The 19,361-nt window shown below is 46.2% G+C and overlaps 1 protein-coding gene across 2 annotated transcripts in view; it reads right to left on the bottom strand.

The window, feature by feature from the left end:
• The window catches only part of LOC100966144 (liver carboxylesterase 1-like), an 81,577-nt gene that overhangs the window by 26,322 nt on the left and 35,894 nt on the right, over positions 1–19,361 (bottom strand). The window contains exons 1-2 of one of the 2 annotated variants that reach the window (XM_003792548.3): positions 2,848–3,036; positions 533–740 (exon numbers count right to left, since the gene is read on the bottom strand). In XM_003792548.3, coding sequence (XP_003792596.1) covers positions 533–740; positions 2,848–2,899 — 260 coding nt within the window. In that variant the 5' untranslated portion in view covers positions 2,900–3,036. Of the gene's footprint in view, positions 1–532; positions 741–2,847; positions 3,037–19,361 lie in introns of those variants that run through there. The other variant, XM_012806857.2, reaches the window with a different exon arrangement.

Consider the following 19,361-nt stretch of genomic DNA (forward strand, 5'->3'; position numbering starts at 1 on the left):
TTCAACTGTTCTTTTCATTCCAATGCATTTCTCACAGTTTAACCTACTACATTATTCATTTGCTAATTTGCATACGCTTATCACTGGCTTCCCTCTGCTATAATGCCAGCCCCACAAAAATAGGGGACTTAGTACTGTTCCCTAATGGATCCACAAAAATGCTTTCTTTCCCAGAGCACTTACCACATTCTAACATGTCACATTATTCAGTTATTAAATGGCATATTATTCACGATCTGTCTCTCCCTGCTACAATGTAAGCTCAGGATGTGAGTTGCTAGGGATCTCGTTTTGTTCACTGACAGACACCAAGACCTGAAACCTGCGCACACAGTAGGTACTCAATACACACGTGTTCAATAAAGGACTCTAGAAGGTCCTGAGACTTCTAGGATGCTCTTAAGGACCCATGCTGTTCTTGATGATTCCAGAACAAAGTTTAAGCCCATCCAGGGGGTTGCCCGGACTCCTCCCTGCATCAGCAGAGACAGACATCCCACTGAAGATGCCAGAGCCCACCCCGCTGGCTTACATGGGGGGGTAGGAGGTGGTGTTCTTCACAAAGCTCCAGGGCTCTGCAGGCTGTGGCGGGGCAAACCTCAGGTCTCCGAGAGGAGGCTTGGCGAAAGGGACGCCCAGGAACACGGCCACAGGCTGTGCGAATCCTTCCAGGCTGATGTATTTCCCCAGCACTGGGCCATGCCCAGTGTCCACCACAGGTGCCGAGGACGGGTGCCCTGCTGGATGTTGAGAGGAAAAGAGGACATATCAGAGGTGAAAGGCTTGACCTGGATGGTAGATGGGTTTTACCACTTTCTTAAACATGTCACCTAAGTCCACTAGGCCTCAGTTTCTCCTGATGGGAAAAAGGGGGGAGGGTCACTGTCCGTCCTAATGCATAGAGCAGCTTCATGGAGCAAATCAGAACAGGGGGTGGGAAAGCACCCAGTGAAAAATGCACACAGGAAGGAGAGGTGCTGGGAGGTCGGGACACTTAGTCTCCCTCTGAGAAGCCTCTGGAACATCCCGTGTGCTAGGATCCTGGCATGAGCCCCATGCAGGGCAGGAGGGTGAATAAGAGGCGGCCCCATCTCCAGGAACATGGAAACTTACAGGGGTAATGAGCCACATAGACCCTTGACCCTCCAGCCTGGAAGTAAGTCGTGTGTCCTGGGGGAGGGAGTGAGTAGGGCCTTTGGGAGGTGGAAGGGGGAGTGAGTCCTCCAGATGGGGGGCACAGGAAGGGGCTAGGGCTTGCAGCAGCAGGAGGACTGAACAGGGGTGAAAGTAGGGGGTGGTGTGAAGCTGAGAGGACAAACTGAGGCTCAGACAGCAAAGGCAGGGGCTGCCTGGGTGGGACAGGGGGCCCGTGTGCACAGACGGCGGCTGTGGGGAGTGGGAAACAGTCCTGCAAGGAGAGAGCAGGTCAGGGAGGGGCTACAATGCCAGGATAAGGGCTGGGGTTATTTCACAGCAAATAAGCAGCAGAAGCTGCTCTGAGGGAAGGGACATGACCTTGAGGTTGCTCTGAAAGGGTCAAGGAGAGGAGAGAGACCCAGTGACAGAGCAGACAACTGTTCCTCCCTGGGCTGAATTTCACATCCCTGCAGCTTCCACAGCAGCCCTCTTCCACTTGCTAAGGGACAGCTGACCTGATCTGATTTGTATGGCACGTGGCCTTTCATACACCACCATCTCTAGGGCTGTCGGGGTACTGATTTGGAGTCCACAGGCTCTGGATCCAGGAGCCAGAGATAGACCAGGCCATGATTTCCAGGTGACCTTGGGTGTGTACATTTTACTCCTAGAGTCTCAGCTTCTTCATCTACAAAATGCCACAGCCATAAGTCCAGGTCCCTCACTGCTCCTCTGTCATCACATGTGCTTTATCATCTATGTTCTCACGCTTTGTCTCCTGAGACCCTGCAGATTCTGGAGGAACTGTCCCTTCCAGGCTCCAGCCATCCCAGAACCCACACAGCAACCAGCTCCTTACCAAGTTCCCACACCCTGGGCCACCATCCACCCACCCTAAACATGCCAAAGCCAGGGGCCAGACAACTAGGAGAAGCCCTTGTGCTAAATCTCCCTGAAATTACTCACAAGAGTCTATCCTAAGACTCCTCTCATTGCCTTGCCCCTTCCAGTGGAAACCAATAAAGCAGTAAAGCCCTTGCCCCCTCCGCTGCTCTCACCTGCCTCGTGTGTGCCCCTCCTCTGAGGACTGTAAGTAACAAACTGTCTGTTCAATGGCAATTGGCCCTGAGACATTTCCACCAACATTCCTCAAGTTTTCTATTAACTCAGCACGTTTAGAAACGATCCCTTTTCCAAACTTCTTTAGCAGGCACTACCTAAGATCTTTAGAAACAACCCATGTCATCCTCACATTTTGAGCCAGTGATGTGGGCATTGCTGGCTTCCCTCCAGGAGAGACAGGGTAGCTGAAGCATAGAAGACTTAAGTTCCTTGCCTAGAGATGCACAGCTGGGAATATTGCTAGAGACCTTGCTCTTAATATTCTGCTATGTTACTAGTCAGATCTGGCCATATCTGGACTAATAATCAAGGGGAAATTACGCTGAGTTCTCCAAATTCTTCATGTGTGAGGCATTGGTCTATCCTCTCACCCTCCTGCCTGGGGTGCACGCAGTGCAGCTGGGGACTTGGGGTGATTCTTCCCCCCTGTGTCTCATCACTGGCTAGGGCTGACTGGGCTCTGCTGCCCCAAGTCCAAGTCTGGAAGCGCACACCTCTGCTGGACCAGACCCGTGGTGCCTTTTCCTTATATGCACACCCATCCAAGTAAGCTCAGAACCAGGATTTTTGTATTTCAGGAAGACTCACCCGAAGCTGTGGAAGTCAAGAGAGTGGCCAGGAACAGAGCACAGAGCCACATCCTGGAACGGCAGGGGCTCCCAGGGCCTGGGAGGTCTTGGTGCTGCTCAGAGAGGCTGCGCCTTCCAGCTCAGAGCCTGAGTGTTCACAGCCCAGTGATCTAGTCAAGGATAAGAGAAAAGCTCTCTGCACTTCCAAAGATCTTCAAGGGCTTGTATGGGAACCTCTAAGCCACGCCTACGCAGAGTTCAGCCTTTTTTATGTAAACAAACTCTCAGATTACATGGAGTCACCAATTTGCCAAGCAACCTGTTGCTTAAGGGTTTCCCCTTTGTGAGACCTTAGTGGCCTGTGAACTTCCCAAAGGGGCCCTTAGGCAAGGGGGAAGATTTTGTCTGGGGTCCTCAGAACAAGCTTGGAAATAATCACAGCTCAGCTGTGGGTAAGTTAGAACCCTGCTCTCTCATTGCACACAGTTCTAGGCTCTCAAGTGTGGAAGCATCTTAAATGCCATCCAGTCCCTTTCTGATGCCTACAGTACCTTTACAATGCTCCTGCCAGCCTCCTGCCACTCACCTCCAGGATCAGGGAACTCACTGCCCCTCAAAGCAGAGATTTTTGGACAGAACTTAAAAATGAACTCCCTCTCCTCACAGTCTCTGGCTACAAACATCCACCCGTCCTTGTGTCCATCCAGTCTCAGTACATTTGCTAAGTGCCTGACACTTGGCTGGGTGTCATGGATATAAAGGTAAGTTCACGACATGCTTCAACTTTTTAAGCAAACATTAGTAGACAAGTCCGGTGTTTGGAGGCGGGAGGGTGAGGGAGTTGCAATGCTTGTGAAAGCACCAAATTAGGGGCACACACAGAGTTTGGGATACACCGGGGAAAGTGCCGTTTATAAGCTACTGGAACACAGGAACATGCTCAAAGTGTCTTTAACCAGATGACTAAATGTCCACCAACAGGGAGTTTGTTAAACACACCCTGGCACAGCTGGTTAAGGAAGTGTTAGGAACTCACTGGGATTACTGACGCACATGTCTGTTTAATGACAAGGAAATGCAGTCACGATCTGGTGTGAAGAGGCCAAACATAGGTTATAAAACTCCCGTGGCTGTTTAGGAACCATCTTGGCAGTTCCTGGAATAGTGAAGCATAGCGTTACCACATGACCCAGCCATTCCACTCCTCGCACATTTTCTTTTTTTTTTTTGAGACAGAGCCTCAAGCTGTCCCCCTGAGTAGAGTGCCATGGCATCACGCTCACAGCAACCTCCAACTCCTGGGCTCAAGCGAGTCTCCTGCCTCCGCCTCCCAAGTAGCTGGGACCACAGGCGCCCGCCACAACGCCCGGCTATTTTTTGGTTGCAGCTGTCATTGTTGCTTGGCGGGTCCGGGCTGGGGATTCGAACCCGCCACCTTAGGTGTACGTGGCTGGCGCCTTAGCCGGTTGAGCTATAGGCGCCGAGCCTCCTCGCACATTTTCAAGAAAATTGAACACATCTTTATACAGAATCTTGGGGTCGCAAGTGTTATTCATGTTAGCCAAAAAGTGGAAACAATCCAAGTGTGGTGATGAATGGACAAAGAAAATGAGGTCTCTCCACAGAGTGAAATATTATCTGGCCATAAGTATAACACGTACGGTGTTGTGAAAGGTGAAACATTATGCTAAGTGAAATATGCCAGGCACAGAATAATGCAATCCACGTATTGAATTATTTTATACATGAATTTCCAGAACAGGAAAACCTAGATGGAGAGTAGATGAGTGGTTGCCAGGGGCTGGGGAAGAGGGAATGAGGGGAACGCAGAGTGACTGCTATTGGGCATGAAGTCCATTTGAGGGTGGTGCCCCTAGTGGTGGGGAGGACTGCGTGACTTCCAGGATATACTAAAAGCCACTGAATCCTGCACTTTCAAAAAGTGAATTTTGTGGCATGTAAATCATAGTTTGCTAAAATAAAGGAATGTTTCTTTAAACATTCAGTTATGTATAATATGAGCCCATTTTCATAGTGATGCATAGCTTCAGTTGGGTAGGAAACATTCTTTAAGGTTATATAATAAGTGTTCTAGCAACCACATTCCTCGCTATCACACTGCAAGGGTGTTTTTCTCTTCTTTGTACTTTCCACTTTTATTCACTCGTATGTCCCCTTGAAGAGTATTTGCTCACTGTTCTAAGAGTTTGGTATGAGGAACAGCTGTTCTCAAAACACCCCTGAGAAACTAACACCAGGACTTCCTGAGGCTCATGTGGGTAAGCACCTGGTCTGAGGGTGCAGGTCCAGGAAAGGGAAGAGCTGAGCCCTGCTCACCACCTGCATGCTGTGCCGCACAGCCCACCCTCTTAAGCACTCAGCTTTGGTGTCTCTTTGTGACAAACTCCCTTTTTTGCTGCCCTAGGTACAGGCTTGATGGCCTGGGGGGACCTCCTGCAGCCTGTCTCTTCTGCCATCCCCTCCCCCTCCACAGCTTCCCAGCACCCCTGCTTCTTACTGCTCCCTCCTGAGCCCCCCAGGAAGGATGGGGGAGCTGCCTGCTTCAAGGACCTATTCAGAGGAGACAGACAGTTGGAAACAGGAGCCCTAAGGAGCTTGGGGATAAATCCCTCAGGTCCCTCACCCTTCTCATAGCATGACTTGAAATATGTATTCTGTTTCCACAATTTCCTCCTGGGACTAAATCCAGGTACACACAGTGAGAACCGGCTTCATAAAGGACCCTTGACTGGCTGGTTCCCTTGCCCACTTCACCTCCCCACTCCAGTACTGTCTCCTGCACTTGTGCCTATATCCCTATGTCAGCTGTGCTTCTGGGTAAAGTCCCTTTAGTCCTCAGCCCCTTAGGCAAATGTCCCACATGATCTGTCAGCAGTTAAATGGGGGCCCCCTAAAATTCATGTATGGGAGGCCTAACTCTGTGTCTCAAAGTGTGACTACCTCCAGGTAAGGCCTCTAAACAGATGATTCCATTAAATTAAGATGGGTCCTAGTGCAATCCTACTGTCTGGTGTCCTCACAAGTAGAGGAAATTTGTACACAGACACCAGAGACACCTGCACACAGAGGGGTGACCATGTGACCAGGCAGCATGAGGGGGGCCTCCCATGTGCCAGGGAGAGACTTCAGAGGACACCAACCCTGCCAGCACCTTGAACTTGGACTTTCAGCCTCCAGAACTGTGAGAAAACAGGTTTCTGTTGTTTAAGTCCCCAGTTTGTGGTATTTCTCTCTGGCAGCCAGAGACGACTAGGATGTGCACATAGTCCCACTCCAATCTTTCTTCCAACCCTGATCTGGGGAGAGGTAGCCTCAGGTCTCACAGCAGCTCAATGGCAAAGTCAGGACCAGAGATGGAGCTCTTGGACTCCAGCCACAGAGTGGGAGACATGGACAGCAACCCTTCCTCATGCTTCAACTCCTCAGGACAGTGCTCTGCTCTTCTAATAGGGCAGAACACCTTGACCTTGTACAGAGGTGCACTATCAGTTTACTGGTGCAGGATGAGGGCAGGAGGGAGGAGGGGTTAGGAGAGGCCAGAGGAGGAGGCAGGTACTGGAGAGATACATTCTCTTTCCTCATGTCATTTGGCGAGCCTGGCTGGGCCAACACTGACATCAGGAACGACTGGGCAACCAGCCGCCATAATGCACTTGGCAACCCCAGAGACGTTTGCAGCTTCTTGCCCAAGGCTGTAGCTTGTAGATGAAAGGAGGCTTCTGAAGACCCAAATGCACAAAGGGGCACTCACAAACAATCAAGCCAGGGGCTCTGCCGGTCAGGGGGGCTTTGTGGTAGGGGTAAGGATTCTGTGACAGCATTATAATCTGCACCGGAGGTGATTCAGTCTGCAAAGTTTGGGCTAGGGGTCCTTCCTTCCATCACTACATCCAGGAGAAAACACTGTTAATAAAGAGGACTATGATAAGAAGCACCCATTATCTCTATCCACATGGGTCAGTCTAGGGGGTCCTCCTCCTTGGATATCAATCCCTTATCACAAGGCACACACACACACACACACACACCTGTTAACCAACCTGACTTTGCCCCTGTCACGTGGCCTTTCTAACCCAGGAAACAGTCCTGGCTTTTGGCCAGGAAGATTACATAATGCAGTGTTAGCAAAATATAAAAGGTAAAAATAAATTATCCTCCAACCCACTGTTTAATCCCAAGCCCTCTTGCAACACCACCCAAGTCTTCAAACAGAAGCAGTGACCCCTAGAGCTTGCCTGCTCCTGGACACACCTTCTGAAGCCCATTCCTGGCTTACTCTGCAGAATCAAGGAGTGAAACTGAAGCCTACCATGTCTGTGCAGACCTCAAGCCAAAAAACTGTATGATTTCTCCATGGCACTACCCCATCAGCATTGCACCTCTCACTTAAATGGTGGTTGATTGAGGCTATTGTCTTTCTCTTGGGAATCTTCAAGGTCTCCTGCGTGGAAGTAAATGATCTGGAGAGAAAAATCCTGGAACTGGCCCTACTCCCAAAGCAGTTGTGTAGGACTTGGGAGAGAAAATACATCTGTGGCTTTAAATCATCACGCCGAAACATCTCCACCTCTATCAATTTACTAAACAAATATGCGGAGAGCACATATTACATCAGACATTCGGCACAGCAAACCCATGTCCTACTGGGCCCGTCACTCAGCCGTGCCTGTTCATCACGCCATTGATCAGGTGTAGACTTTGTGGGTAATTATGTTGCACCAGCAGACTGGGATCCAGTGGGTGAGGTGCTCCCTCACCCAGAATTCACCATGTCTCCACACTCTTATGAATCTAGAATTCTATGACATTTTCCAATGCAGCCTACACATAAGCAGTGTTTTTGAAACCTCAGTTATTCTCTTACTGATATCACATTTTTTTCCATATCAGCATGCCTACTCTACCATTATTAGTACTTTTCTTTAAATGGATTAAGACTTTTTAATTTAACACATTCATTCAAAAAGGAGATTTTATACCATTTCCATGAGTAGAAGGCCTGTAAAACTTGCCACAAAATAAAGATAAGCCCCCAAAATGTTATCAGTGTGTTTTTTAAAATTAACATGATGTTTTAAAAAGTATAAATAAGGAAAGGTAAATAATAACATACCTGGTTTACAAAAATGATATCTGAGGAGTAGTCGCTTAACTAGAAATGGGAACTGTCAATGGCCAGCAGGTTGGTTGGACCCACCCTGAAGTCAGGAAGGATTGGGCAACCAGCAGCCATAAAGCACATGGCAACCCCAGAGATGTTCCTGGGTTCTTGCCCCAGGCTGTAGATTGTAGTTGAAAGGCCCCTTCTGGAGACCCAAATGCCCAAAGGGATACTCACCAGCACTAACTCCAGAGCCAGGTGGCAGGCTGGTCACGGGGCTGTGACAACTGTGACCACCATCATGACCTCCAGTTAGGCTTTGACCAGGGTCATCACTGCAGCCCTTTCCTTAACTTCAGGGAATTTCTTCCTTTTGACTTTTAGATCATGGGGCAGAAACTGTATATATTGACAACTTCCAGTGCTCTTGATACTGTGCAGTAATGAGGGGGTCAGACTCCTTGGGGTCAATTCAGTACCAGGACTAACTGAATCACAGCATCTGGGGGAAATTTTGGCCTAGACATGGGTCCCAGACATAAGAGTTGTGCCCCTAGGGTCATAAGTGGTCATCTTCTCTTTGCAAACAACAGGCATTCAGGCCATTTCCATTAGGGAATCACCCTGTGATTTCCAAGTAAGAATATATTAGTGAGAATAAAGTATAGCAGCCGAGGGGCCCAGAATTTCGAAGGCTCATTTTCTGTTTATGTAAAGAACTAGAATGTTGTTTAGGTCCACAAAGTGTCTGCCCTCTATATGGCAATTCAGGGATCTAACTAGGGTGCTGGCAATTTTTTCCTACAAAAGGATATATAGTCAATATTTAATAATTTCAGACCATGTGGTCTCTGTGGCAACTACTCAACCCTGCTGTTGGTAGTCATGGCAGCCACAGACACTACATACACAAATAGGCATGACTGTGTTTCGGTAAAACTTCATTTTAAAAAGGAGACTATGGGGCAGATTTGGCTATTGAACTATACTTTGCTGACCCCAGATCTAGACTATGATGGCTTTTCCCTCCTTAATTCATGGCTTCCAAAGTTGCCTTGGGTGTTGACTATTGTCAGCTAAAAGGGGGAGGAACGTGGAGGAGGAACCATGGGCCAGGCCTGGAGGTGGCAGTTCACACTCCAATGGCGGGTCTATTGGTGAGAACTTAGTCACATGATCACATGATTGCAAAGAAATCTGGGAAACATAGTCTGACTATGTACCAACGAGGATAGGACACATTTTGTCAGACTGCAGAAATCTCTGCCATAATGAATGCCTATTAAGTAAAGAATTCAATATTAGGTATTTTTTCTAATATGAAGCAACATACATACATAACCTTTAAATAAATGATGTAAAGTTTGTGCAACATTTAAAATCATCCTGCTTAACTTCAGGAATAAGTGCCCTACACCTGGAGAAACATCGAGCTTTGCTGTTTCTTTGATTCATATCACAAGTGCTTACGTGTAAATTCAGTCCCTATTTTCTATGATTACAAAATCTTTCTCTTTTATGACTTAATAAAAAAATGAATAAAAAAGGGATGATTCAGAAAGACATGTAAAAACTTAGACCTAGAAAAGCTAATATTCAACTATAATCTATACAAGACTCAAAAAAGTCCAGCCACAGATTATATCATAAATATCTGGCTGAATGCAGTGGCCTCGATATAGATGAGTGTTTTGTGCTTGCTTCCCCTGAGAATTGTCAGTGTTCATATGTGTTAATGCCCAGTATTGTCTGTGCCATCTCCTGCTGGCACTGGGCATTAAGAGCTGGGCAGGATTTGGAGAAGCAGAGAAGGCTGTGGGACTGGTATAAGGGAGGTACTGGCAGTAATATAGGGAGTTTGGGGAGTTTCTGGGGGATGCCAGGTGAACTGGGCGTGTGAATGGAGGACAGAGCGGGTGATTGCAAACTAAAGGATCAGACTTCATCTATAGACAATGGGCAATAACTTGAAGGCTTTGATCCTGGGAATGAGAAGTGAATAAGGGCGTTTCCAAAAGTATAAGCTGGCAGAAGCAGACAAGCCATTTGGAGGGACTAGCTGGATGAGTCTAGGTGGCAACCTCCTCAATACTCGTGGGGAGGGTGGAAGGGGAGCTCTCCTTTGCAAGGACAGTTAAGTCCCTTGCATGTGAAAGCTTGGCCTTTCAGGTTCACACAGGACTCAGGAAGAATGAATCACAAAAGCTTCTCAAAAAAAACTGGAGTGACCAGATCCCAGTTTCTACTGATGCTGGCTTTGGGTTCTTACCTTGGAAGATCATGGGAGAGATGAAATCTCTAGGATGCCTTGGGGCTTGTCGGCAGCTGTGGGGAAGCTGTAGCCCTTCTGAGACACCCACAGTCATTGTCTGGCCTTCCCTTATTTGTCCTCTTCTGGACACAGGCCAGGAGCACATCTGGGATGAGCCAGTCCTCGGTCCCCCTTCCATCCACCAACCAGGGTCCAAGGACTCTTCATGCTATACAAATCATCACTGTAGCAGACCAGTAGCATCAGGACATGCAAATTCAAACCAGACGCAGAATTGCACCTATTCAACTTTCTAGGATTTTCTGACTATTCTTTTAAAGGTAGTGCCCAAGGGGGTGGGAAGAGTATGGAAAATCAAGAACTTTCACCACTAGGAGAGAGATGAACTCATTCAAAGTTTCTTAAAGGCAATTTGACAAAATCTGCCCTAACATTTAAAAGGGGCATTTCTTTGCCCTCACTGTTTGTATTAACCATGTCCTTTGATTTCTCTTTTCTGATGCCTTGACATCTGGGGGTCTTGCTGACCTTGGAGGGTCTGCCTCTCCCAGGCTTAGACAACTTCTAGAAGCAGTAAACCACTGACAGTGAGCCTTTCCTACACAGACTGACCCAGCCAGAGCCCTCACCTCCAACCACCTCCTTCATGGGCCCTTAGGGGCTGGACCACAGCTACCTTCCCTATCATACCAGTGCAGGCATCAGATGAAACAGACACCACCAAAATTATTCAAACTGGCCAATGTTAAGCCAGCTTACTCTGTCTCACCTCCTCCTTCCCATGGAAAACATGATTAAAGGCACTTGTCCTCTCTCCATGCTCAGCACTTTCCGACTGAACTCCATGTGCCCCTCTCCCCTATGGCATGAAACGTCCTCCTGTCCTAGATCTCTCAGCAACAAACTCTCTTTTCAATGACAGTTGTCTCCTGATCTGTTGGCCTTGCCATACCTAAATAATAAACAACCTATATTTTAAAACATCATCCTCTAAAAAGAATTTTGAATCGGCCCAAAGATATATGTATCAAATGCTTACCCCAGTGAACATGACAATAGAAAAATTGTAACATAATTTTAATAATGATCCATAGTAAATGATTAAACGATTGAGTGTTCATGCTGCAGGATGCAACATAACTGTCAAAACTACACAAAAATATTGTTAAATGTTTATGTGAAAAAAGCAGTTCACCACTGCCTGCAAAAATGGGGGAACAAGGCCATTGTCATTTCCTCCTCACAAAAGACAGTAAAATAAAGCTGCTAAAGGTACAAACCCACATGGATACACACTGGGAGAGGAGGTAACACTTTGGAAGCTGAAAAGTCTGAGGAGCAAAGAAAACTGGTTTTAGAGCAGGGAATGTGGAAGTTAGCACAGAGGGGATGAGCCCTCCCCAATAAATAAGAACGCAGAATGGAGACAGACAAGACTCTGATTTAGGGGAACTAGTGTCTGTGGAAGTGAAGGTGCAGGTACCCACCCCTTATGCCCATGGGGACTACAACTCTCTCTCCTGAGATCCACCCCCAGGACACACTGTCCCACAGGCTCCTTACCTCTGCCAGTCCTAGCACTGGACTGACCCCGGGGACTCTGACCACTGAATTACAAAAGAGCATCAGAAGGACCTTGGCAGCTGTCAACATTATATTATTTCCTCCCAAAGATTTGAATGTCAACAGGAAGACACTCACTGAAGCTTGAGGAAATGGTTGCAAGAAAAATGACTGCTGATGAAATCAATACATGGGCCACACAATGAGTGGTCATTATGATGGATAGAGCTGTCCTCGCCCTGTTATTACTAATGAAACATCAACAGTCCATTTTTTTTTCCATTGAGAAACTTGTTTTCAGAATTGAACTTCTTTCAATCCATTATTTCATACAGTAAAATTAATCAATGAATTATACAGTAATGAAGAATAAAAGTGTATCTCTTCTTCTAAAAATACTAAGTATATCAGTTAGGTTTCTACAGAGAAAAAGAAACAGTGAAACACATGAGAGGAGATTTACTGGGGAAATTGACTGGCATGATCACAGAGGCAGAGAAGTCCCACAGTAGACTGTTTGCAAGTGAGAAGACCAGAGAAGGAAATAACTGGACTCAATCCAAGTCCAGTAGCTCAGGAATAAAGAAGCTGACAGTATAGCATCCAGTGGGAGGACACTGGTGCAAGTCCCAGCATCCATAAACCAAAGAATCTGGAGTCTGATGTCAACAAGCAAGTGGAAAAAAGGCATCTCCTTTGAGAATGGAGAGAAAGAGAGAGAGAGAAGAGAGAATTGGCACCCACACCCCCAGGTTCAGCTTGCTTGTCACACCTGGGCTCCCAGCCAATTGGATCGTGCCACCCACATTAAGGCAAGTCTTCCTCACCCAGTCCACTGACTACCAGGCATCCTCAAACTATGGCCCGCAAGCCACATGCAGCCTGCCCAGGACATTTATCCAGCCCACCGGGTGTTTTTGCTGCTGCTGCCTGTCCTGCTTAGCAGCCAACTCATCCCAGGGCCCACAGTCCGGCCCTCCAATAGTCTGAGGGACAGTGAACTGGCCCCCTGTTTAAAAAGTTTGAGGACCTCTGGACTACACCAATCTCCTCCACCCCTGGAAACACGCTCATGGACACATCCAGAAACAAACTTCCCCAGACATCAAGGCATCTCTGTATCTAGTCAAGTTGACACCTAACATTAACCATCATACCAGACATTGACAATATAAAGCAACTTTTAACTCTGCTGGCAGGAAGCCAAACTGGTACCATGATTTTGGAAAACGTCCTACTACATTACACACCTGCAGAACCCATAGCCCATCAAATTACCCCTAGGTATATATTCTAGAGAAATTCACACATACACGTGGTTTAAAAAGATATGTTCTGTAATACTCAAGATAACATCATTCATAATAATCTACAATTAGAGACTATCTATTATGGACTGGATTATATCTTCCCCCCAAATTCCTATGTTGGAGGTACGGCCTTTATGGAGGTAATTATGGTTACATGGATCATAATAGGGCTTGTTCAATAGAATTGATGCCCTCATAATAAAGAAACACCGAAGCTTTCTTTCTCTGTGCACTGAAAAAAGGTCATCAAAGACATAGTGGTAAGGCTACAGTCTGTAAGCCAAGAAGAGAGCCCTCATCAGGAACCTAATTGGGTAGCACCTTGGTCTGGAACTTCTAGTCTCCAAACCATGCAAAAATAAATTTTGTTTTGGAAACCACTCAATCTAGGGCTTTTGTTTTCATGGACTAAGCAGAGTAATGCGCTATCTAAATTCCCAACAACAGTAGAATGGGTAAATTATGGAGTATTTCTTTTTTCTCTTCTGATTGTATATTTTTATATAGCCTGTCTTCAAGCTCACTAATTTTTCCTTCTCCTTAATCCATTCTACCATTGAGAGACTCTGGTGCAATTATCAGTTTGTCAATCTACCAGATTTTTCAGCTACAGAATTTCTGTTTATTTGGTTTTTTTTTTTTTTAATTTTTACTTCAATCTCTTTGTTAAATTTCTCTGAAAAGTTTCTATGTTCCTTTTTGGTGTTGTCTTGAAGTTCACTGACCTTAAGAACAGCTATTTCAAATTCTTTTTCTGAAAGGTCACATCTCATCTGGGCATTGGTCACTGGTGCTTTATTTAGGTTTTTTGGGTGGGATAATGTTCTTGATGCTTGTTGATGTTCATCAATATCTACCCATTGAAGGGTTAGGCATATATTCTAATCAGGGCTTGGCTTTGTATCCAATCTTCTTGAGAAGATTTTCTAGGTATCCAATGGGAACTAAGTGCTGTAATCTAAGACTTTGGTCACTGCAGCTGTATCCTGTTGCTCAGAACCCCACGTCTAGGGACTCCTGAAGATTCCTGGTGTTACTACCTTGGTCAACTTAAGATATGGGAGAGTTACCTGCATTGCCAGGCAAAGTCTCTCATTCTCATCTCTCACTTTCTCCCAAACAGAAGGAGTCTCACTCTCCATGCTGGGCCGCCTACGGTTGGAGAAGGAGAGACACGACCACACCCTTGTAGCCACCACAGCTGGGACATCACCCATTCACCCCAGAAGCCAGCCCAGTGTCATCTAAGGCCTGTGGGGACTGCTTCTCATTACCCATGATGTTTATTCAAAGCCCAAAGCTCTACAACCAGTAAGTGATAAATTCTGCCCCAGGAGGCTCTAGAAATGTCATCCAGAAGCTAAGGCCTGGGATAGGGCTTCAGGGATTTCTTTCTTCCTTTTTTTTTTTTTTTTTTTACTGTGACTGAACTGCCTGTAATTGTAGGAGGGGTGACACAGACACTCGCTTGACTGGCACCGCTGGTATCTCACTGGATCGCATGTGCCCCATGTTCAATGTCCCCAAGCCTAGCTCAGCTACAGGTTTCATGGCCCAACTATCTTACAAATTTATTGAAGACCATACGCTGCTTTCATTAGCCCATGTTGAAGCTGGTGTGGACTCTGGTACCCACTGCTGGAGCGGAGGACCAGGTTCCTGTCAGGCTGCTCTAGATGCTCCCTTGGTGGGCACTGGCAGGGTTCTACCCCGTGTTGAATTCCACTGTGACAGGGTGGCCCTGAGTTCCAATGAGGTGCAAAATCACTTTGTTCTCTTTCTCTCAACACAAAGCTTCTCTTCTATACTCACCAGGGAATGGGGGATAGGTAATGCAAGACTGTTAGTGCTTCTTTAGTGTCTCCTTCCATGATACAATGTTGGAACCAGGCATTGTGAACACTCACCTGATTTTCTGGTTCTTATGAAGGTGCTTTTTGCATGGAGAAGGTTTCAGTTGGGTGACCTTGTGGACGATAATCACTAGAGGTTTCTGTTGACCACGTTACTTTCTTTCCTCTCTCAGGCTCAGCTGATCATGAGTGGGATCTCTCATGTATCTGCAGCTGGTGGCTCAGCTGGATGCTGGCTGATCTTAGCCTCCATCAGGATGCTTCCCTTTCACATGGGATTTCATCCTCCAGCAGGTGGCTTGGGCTTGCTCACATAGAAATCACGTGGGTTCAAGAAAGCAAGGAGACATGTTCAAGGCCTCTTAAAGCTTTGGCTGAGAACTAGCACATGGCCACTTGTCAAACCAAGTCGAGGGACCAGTGCAAACTCTTAATAAGTGAATCTACAAAATCACAAGGGAATAGGCCAGTATACTGAGAGGCGGGAAAATCTGCAGACTTCCAGATGGGCCACTCCAGCTCTGTGGGGTGGAGAGTGGTGTTAGCGGAACAGTGAGCCCAACCCAGGTGAGAGACAAAGGATAGGTTTAAAACACAGGTTTTAATGCAGGGCTACTAAAATCCCTTTGGATAGGCCAAAGGGACTCCCTGCTACTCCCTATATTAATGAGAGGACAGGTGGCTGGAGGCTGCAGGACAGCCCCAGTGTGGGGGCTTGCTGCCAGGGGGACCAACCACATGATAAGAAGTTTGGGACTTTCAGCACCATGGGAGCTGGACCTCTGGGAAGGATAAAGGGCCTACAAGTTGAGTTGATCACCTATGGAAAATGATTCAATCAGTCATGCCTATGTGAGGAAATTCCATAAAAACCCATAAGGACAGGGGTTTAGCGAGTTTCCAGGTTCCTGAAAACACAGTGCTGCTGGGGGGAGGGGGAGCTGAGAGGGAAGGGAGGCTGTGGGCCCCATGCCTCATACCTTGTCCTCTTTGTGTCTTCCTTATTGCTGTTCACCTATATCCTTTAAAGGAATATCCTTTAAAAATAAACCAAAAAGCATGCATAAATGTTTCCCTGAGTTCTGTGAGCTAGTCTAGAAAATAATCACACCCAGAGAGATGATCGGGGGAAGCCTCAATTCACAGCTCTTTGGTCAAAAATTCAGGTCACTGAAGGACCGCTCTCCCTCTGTTGTCACTTGCAGTTCTGGAGAAAATCTGTAGAATGTTCTAGGAACACAGCATTGAGGGACTGACTGTAACAGCCCAAGATCTTTCTCAATCCCTCACCCCTAAAAATAAAATGTCCTTCAACACTTCCTCTCTCGAAGTATAAAACCCAGGACAGGCTGCCATTCAGGGACCCCAGCTGTGGTGCAAGTGGGGCAAGTGTAGATAAGACTTTGTCTACCCCAGGGACCTCTCCTGACTTGCACTGAACCCCACCTAGGCTTGCTTCTCTTGTCCCTTGCTGCCTATGTGTAATAAGGCCAGTACATGTAACTTGTGTAGGGAGCTGTTCTGTCTCACCAGACTCAGGCAAGTAGGTGACCAGTGCACAGTGAGCTAGCTTCGCAATTACCACCTGAGGCTTGCCACTGGCAGATGACACAAGGGTCTTGAGCACTTAACTTGTGGGATCTGATGCTATCTTGAGGTAGATAGTGTCAGAGGTGAATGGAATTGTGGGACACTCAGTTCTCGTCCACTGGAGAACTGATGTGTGGGGAGGACCCCCTCCCCTGGTCTGGTGTCAGAAGTGAGGTATTTAGATTGAGTATAAGCATAGAGAGGGAAAAGTTTTGTATTTGCTTTTTATTTAGGATTCTTAGGTTAGCACAGGTGAAGGGCAAAGGATATACTCTTTGCAGAGAAATGCTATGTAGGTGGAGTTGCCTGAGCATTTCTGAGGTGCCAGAAACTGGATTTGTTTTGCTTTGGAGGCTCTGGAGGCCACCTGGGCCAGAAGGCATTTAGCCTCTGTTGGAAGGAGCAATAAGATTTGGGAGGCTCCCACGTAAATAGTCCCTGCATGATGAGGACCCCAGAGCAGCAGTTCTCAAACAGTGAGTCCTGACCTCTTTCTTCCATTTGTAACAACACGGCAATTAGGAAGGTTGAGAACCACTGCTCTAGAGCCTGCCAGCATACCCGCCTTAATGCTACCCTTGGATGATTCTCTCAAAGCACAGTCACCACTACTTGGGGACTTTGCTGGGAGCCTTGACCCTGGATTGTGGTCATAGTTCCACCCCTGAAGCTGGTGGGATATACATACATTATCCACAAGAGGGCAGAAGAGAATCATCAACCAAATGGGCCAAATGGAAAGAGAATTATTCATTTCTGGGAAAGCGATGAGAGGTTCCTAGAACTGAGGGCCCCTTCCCTTTCTAAACCATATAGGGTAACTTCAGAGAGTTGCCTTGGCATTTGTAAACTGTCAGGGCACTGGTGGGAGCTTTTTTAATCCTGCTAATGCATTGTAATTCATGTATAGTGAGCAGCGAGGCTACCCCGAGGTTCTTTCTGTCACTATCTTGGTTCTACCCTATTTTAGCTGGTTTCTCTACCACCTTTTGTTTTATGAGATACAATGGTTTATGTCTTATGACTCCTTATCAAGCAGGGCTTATGGTTCCCTATCTCATCATCATTATTGTTGTTGTTGTTGTCATAGGGCTTAAAGTTACTATCTATGGTAACTAGTGGGTAAAGATCCATCTGGCTGGTCATCTGTCAAGCGATCCATGCAGTCCAATTTCCTAGGACCTGATAGAGAGCCACAACATGAATTTGACCTTGGTCCTGACCCTAAAGAACTCATAGCCTAGAGGGGCTATAGTTTGCTCATCCCTGCTTTAAAGTGTCATCGTTTCTCTCTGAACTAAAAAGAAAAAATACGCTATTTCTTTACTTCTCTGAGGCTCAGGGAGCTCTGGGAGGCTGTCTCAGACAGGATGATCAGGTGTGGCACGAAGGTTCTGCATGGGGGCCCTGATAAATGCTCATATGATTTGAATCTTCCACCAGCATCAAAGGAGGACGCACCTAGGCTTTCTCATCAGCTTTCCACAAGCTTAAAAACTATCAGCAGGCAATCATCAAAAAGTGGAATCAGACTCCCCATGATACAATATTTAGCTGGGTCTTGCTTTTTTTTTTTAATTCAATCTGACAATCTCTTTGAATTGATGCATTTAAATCATTTTCATTTAATGTAATTATTGGTTAAATTAAAATCCATCATTTTAGCAATAGTTTTTTTAATTTGTTCATGGAGATGAGGAGGAAGACAGTGGACCAGAAGGATCGTTTGGCTGAACAGTCCTAGTACAACTGGGGAAGGGAAGAAAACCAAGTCATACCTGGCACCAAGATCTTGTCTGGAACTGTGGCTCAGGGTGCAGAGTGAAGTGGTGATATACTCGATACAGTATGTGGTCTGGGGCAGTGGAGATCTCGCACATGAGGCAAGTTTTTGCAAGCTGATGGCAGTGACCGGACCCCCACGGAGGTCCAGAGACGGGAGGCAGCTTTTTCACAGTTTTCGTGGGAAGCTGTGCATTGATAGGAAAGCTCAGAAGAGTGGGCACTCCCAAACAGTGTACAGCAACTAGGTTTGAGTGCTAGTTGGAGTAGATTTAACAGCTTTGGCAGCTGCCAGGGGGTGGCCATTGTGGGAAGGTCGCAAGAGTAGGCCTCTTGCTGGGGTACAGCCTTCTTAGTTCCGCTTGCCAGGATCAGACCTCCCAATCGTGTCATGCTCAGGGACTCCCACACCCCATGTCTGAAGGTTGAGGCAATAATCAGGCAATCACCATGGACAACTAAGTTTGGAAACAGGTTTATACCTGGGAACTAAAGAGAGCTTATCAGCTGTGTTGTCTGTCCCCTAAAACTACAGAGCTACCTGGTATCCCGGCAGTACATTGCAATAAAAATGTATTCCTACTAAAATCAGACTCTTCCACCATATGTATGTATGCTCATATATAATTATGAATATTTTAAATTTTTCTTTTCTATTTTTCTTTTTGTTGTTGATGTATTTTTTTTTCTTCTTCTATTTGTTGCTGAGGTTGCTTATTTTTGGCTAATAGAGCCTTTTTTATTTTGTTTTGATGTGTTTTGTTTTTTGCTTATTTGTTTGCTTGATGCATCTCTTAACTTAAATTTTTATTTTCATCAAGAGGAAGGGCTCCTATATTTTTTGGTTACAGAATTTTAGTCTCATTTATTTTCTCTCCCTATTTCACTCTTCTACATTCTATCTTTGGATAAAGACTCTTGTACCTTTCTGATCTCTTCCACATAAATTGCACTGAGAACTGCTAAGATATCCTCTCCTTTTTTTTTAATTTTATGTTTTTGTTTACCTTCTTTTTTTCTTTATTCTAATTCCCTTTCCTT

The sequence above is a fragment of the Otolemur garnettii genome, unplaced genomic scaffold (genome assembly GCF_000181295.1).
Source record: "Otolemur garnettii isolate 467f Iridium unplaced genomic scaffold, OtoGar3 scaffold00058, whole genome shotgun sequence".
NCBI classification, from domain to species: Eukaryota; Metazoa; Chordata; class Mammalia; order Primates; family Galagidae; genus Otolemur; species Otolemur garnettii.